Source organism: Apaloderma vittatum, unplaced genomic scaffold, assembly GCF_000703405.1.
Source record: "Apaloderma vittatum isolate BGI_N311 unplaced genomic scaffold, ASM70340v1 scaffold1637, whole genome shotgun sequence".
NCBI lineage: Eukaryota > Metazoa > Chordata > Aves > Trogoniformes > Trogonidae > Apaloderma > Apaloderma vittatum.
The window spans coordinates 37,731-39,735 of NW_009724317.1; the positions used below are offsets into that span (position 1 = coordinate 37,731).

Sequence of the window (2,005 nt, forward strand, 5' to 3'; positions counted from 1 at the left end):
CAACATCCCCCCCACTCTGAGATCAGCGCTCGCTGTGGCACACTGAGAAGAGCTCCTGCAGGTTTACCCCAGCTTTGGTTTCTCCCCTGAACGCCCCGACGAGCCTGGAGACCCTACAGAAGAGCACTGCATAGGAACCTACAGCCCTTCCCGTGGCAGCAGGGCTGTTGGACACGCCCTGCCACAGAGGGGCCAGCGAAGAAGACAGGCTTAGAGCCTCACTTTACTCCTAGGAACAGCTACAGGTTCCTTCTTCAGCCCCCAGAGCCCTCGCTGCTGCACAGACAACACACAAGCCAGAGCCAGCCAAGAGGAGCAGCGGGGTGAGACAGGGCCTGCTGGGACCCACAGCCAGACCCACATTTCTGAACTTGCAGCACTGGCGCTCAAGGGTCAAGCCCAGATCCGCACAGCTCTGATCTCTGAGAAAGGCTGGGACACACAGGCCCTGTCCGTTGCGGATAGGGGTGCAGGGGGGTAACTGCTGGACAGGCACAAGCCCAGAGCCTTCCTCGTCCCAGCCACAGCTAAGCCCATCTCTGCTCGAGGACAAGCAGGGTACCAAGGTACAGGACCACACTATCCATCCCATCCAACCCAGCTACTCCTCCCACCATGCTGCTGTGCGCACAGGGCAGGGATACCAACATGTGCTGCTTTGACTATGCTTCCCCATATTCTTTCTCCACCTCCTGCCGGTTGGGGCAGGAGGAGAGTCAAGGATGTTCTCATGGCTTTGCCATGAACTCAGGTTTGGGTCTTGGCTAGTCTTTCTTTATCAGGGAAGGGTCAAGATGCATCTGAGGTCATCAGAGAGGACAACAAACCCTGGGAGCTGCCAGGGGCACTGGGAAAGGCTGCTGCAGGTTACATCTGCAGAGGCAGAAACGTGTCGGGCTGCCACGCGTCCCCCCCCTCCTCACATGCAGGACAGCGCAGCAACAGCCCAACGGTGCTTCCTGGCAAATTACAAGCTGTGCCCTTGCCTTGGCTTCCCCTCGATGCTATTAAAATTCAGCCTCTGTCTTCAGGGTAGGGAACGATTACTGCTCCATGAACAGCAAGAGCTCTGCTCCAACACTGCCAGGCACCAGTGGAACAGCTGTGCCAGAGCCCCCACACCAGGCAGGCGGGCACAGTCCGGTCTCACTCACCTCGGCAGCTGCCACCTTGCTCTCCCAAGCCTTCGAGGTCGGGAACAGCCATCTTCTTCCACATGTAACTCGTCACAGGGGGAACGGCACAGTCTGAGAGCTGCTTGCGCAGGTGCCAATTCACATGCTCAGCTTCGCTTCGTTGCTGCCAGAGGAACAGGGACAGAGGGCAAGGAGATCTCAGGGAAATGTCCCTCTGCCAGCTGATGGCAGGATAAATTAACCTCCCGGCACCGGTGTGGGGGAGCAGGGGTGCTTCCACCAGTGGCTCCACTCCTGCCTCCCCTTGAACCCGCTTCCCAAAGCTGTGGTGTCCCGGCCAGGCTATGTGTCCCCAGATTGGTACGACGGCAGTGCCATCTCTCCCCAGGGAGGACACTGCTGATGAAAAGTGCAAGGAAACAGAATTTCAAGAAGCCAGTGGCAGGGTGCCTGCAGAGCCAGGGCCAAAATCCACAATGTGGCCCATTCTGAAAACCTGCCCGTGCTCACAGGACTTGCGCAGACGCAGAGAGGCACGCAAGCATCCAGCTATCTGCCAGCCCTCAGATGGGCATCAGCACCCAACACACTGCAAATAATACCTCAGAGAGCCCTCCCCAGTGAAGTCTCAGGGCCTCCCGAATCGCTCTCTTACCTCCCTCCAGCAGAGCAGCTTGTCTTTCAGTTTTCTGCAGCAGCTCTTTCCTCTGGGAGATGCCTCTCATTAGAGACGCGGATGTTTCCACCACGTCCTGCAGCTTCCTCTGAGCACAGGACAGCATCAGCGGGCGCAGCTCCCAGCCACCCGCAGAACCACCCCTCTCCTCCTCCAGCCTGGTCTCGGCTGGGCGAGCGGGGCCCCGCCCCCT

At 58.9% G+C, this 2,005-nt stretch overlaps 1 protein-coding gene across 1 annotated transcript in view; it reads right to left on the bottom strand.

The window, feature by feature from the left end:
- Positions 1–1,154: 1,154 nt before the first annotated feature.
- The window catches only part of CCDC113 (coiled-coil domain containing 113), a gene marked incomplete at its 3' end in the record, with an annotated part of 3,101 nt that continues 2,250 nt past the window's right edge, over positions 1,155–2,005 (bottom strand). Inside the window, 2 exon segments of the mRNA XM_009872417.1 lie at positions 1,155–1,301; positions 1,795–1,900. Of these exon segments, the coding sequence (XP_009870719.1) occupies positions 1,155–1,301; positions 1,795–1,900 (253 nt within the window).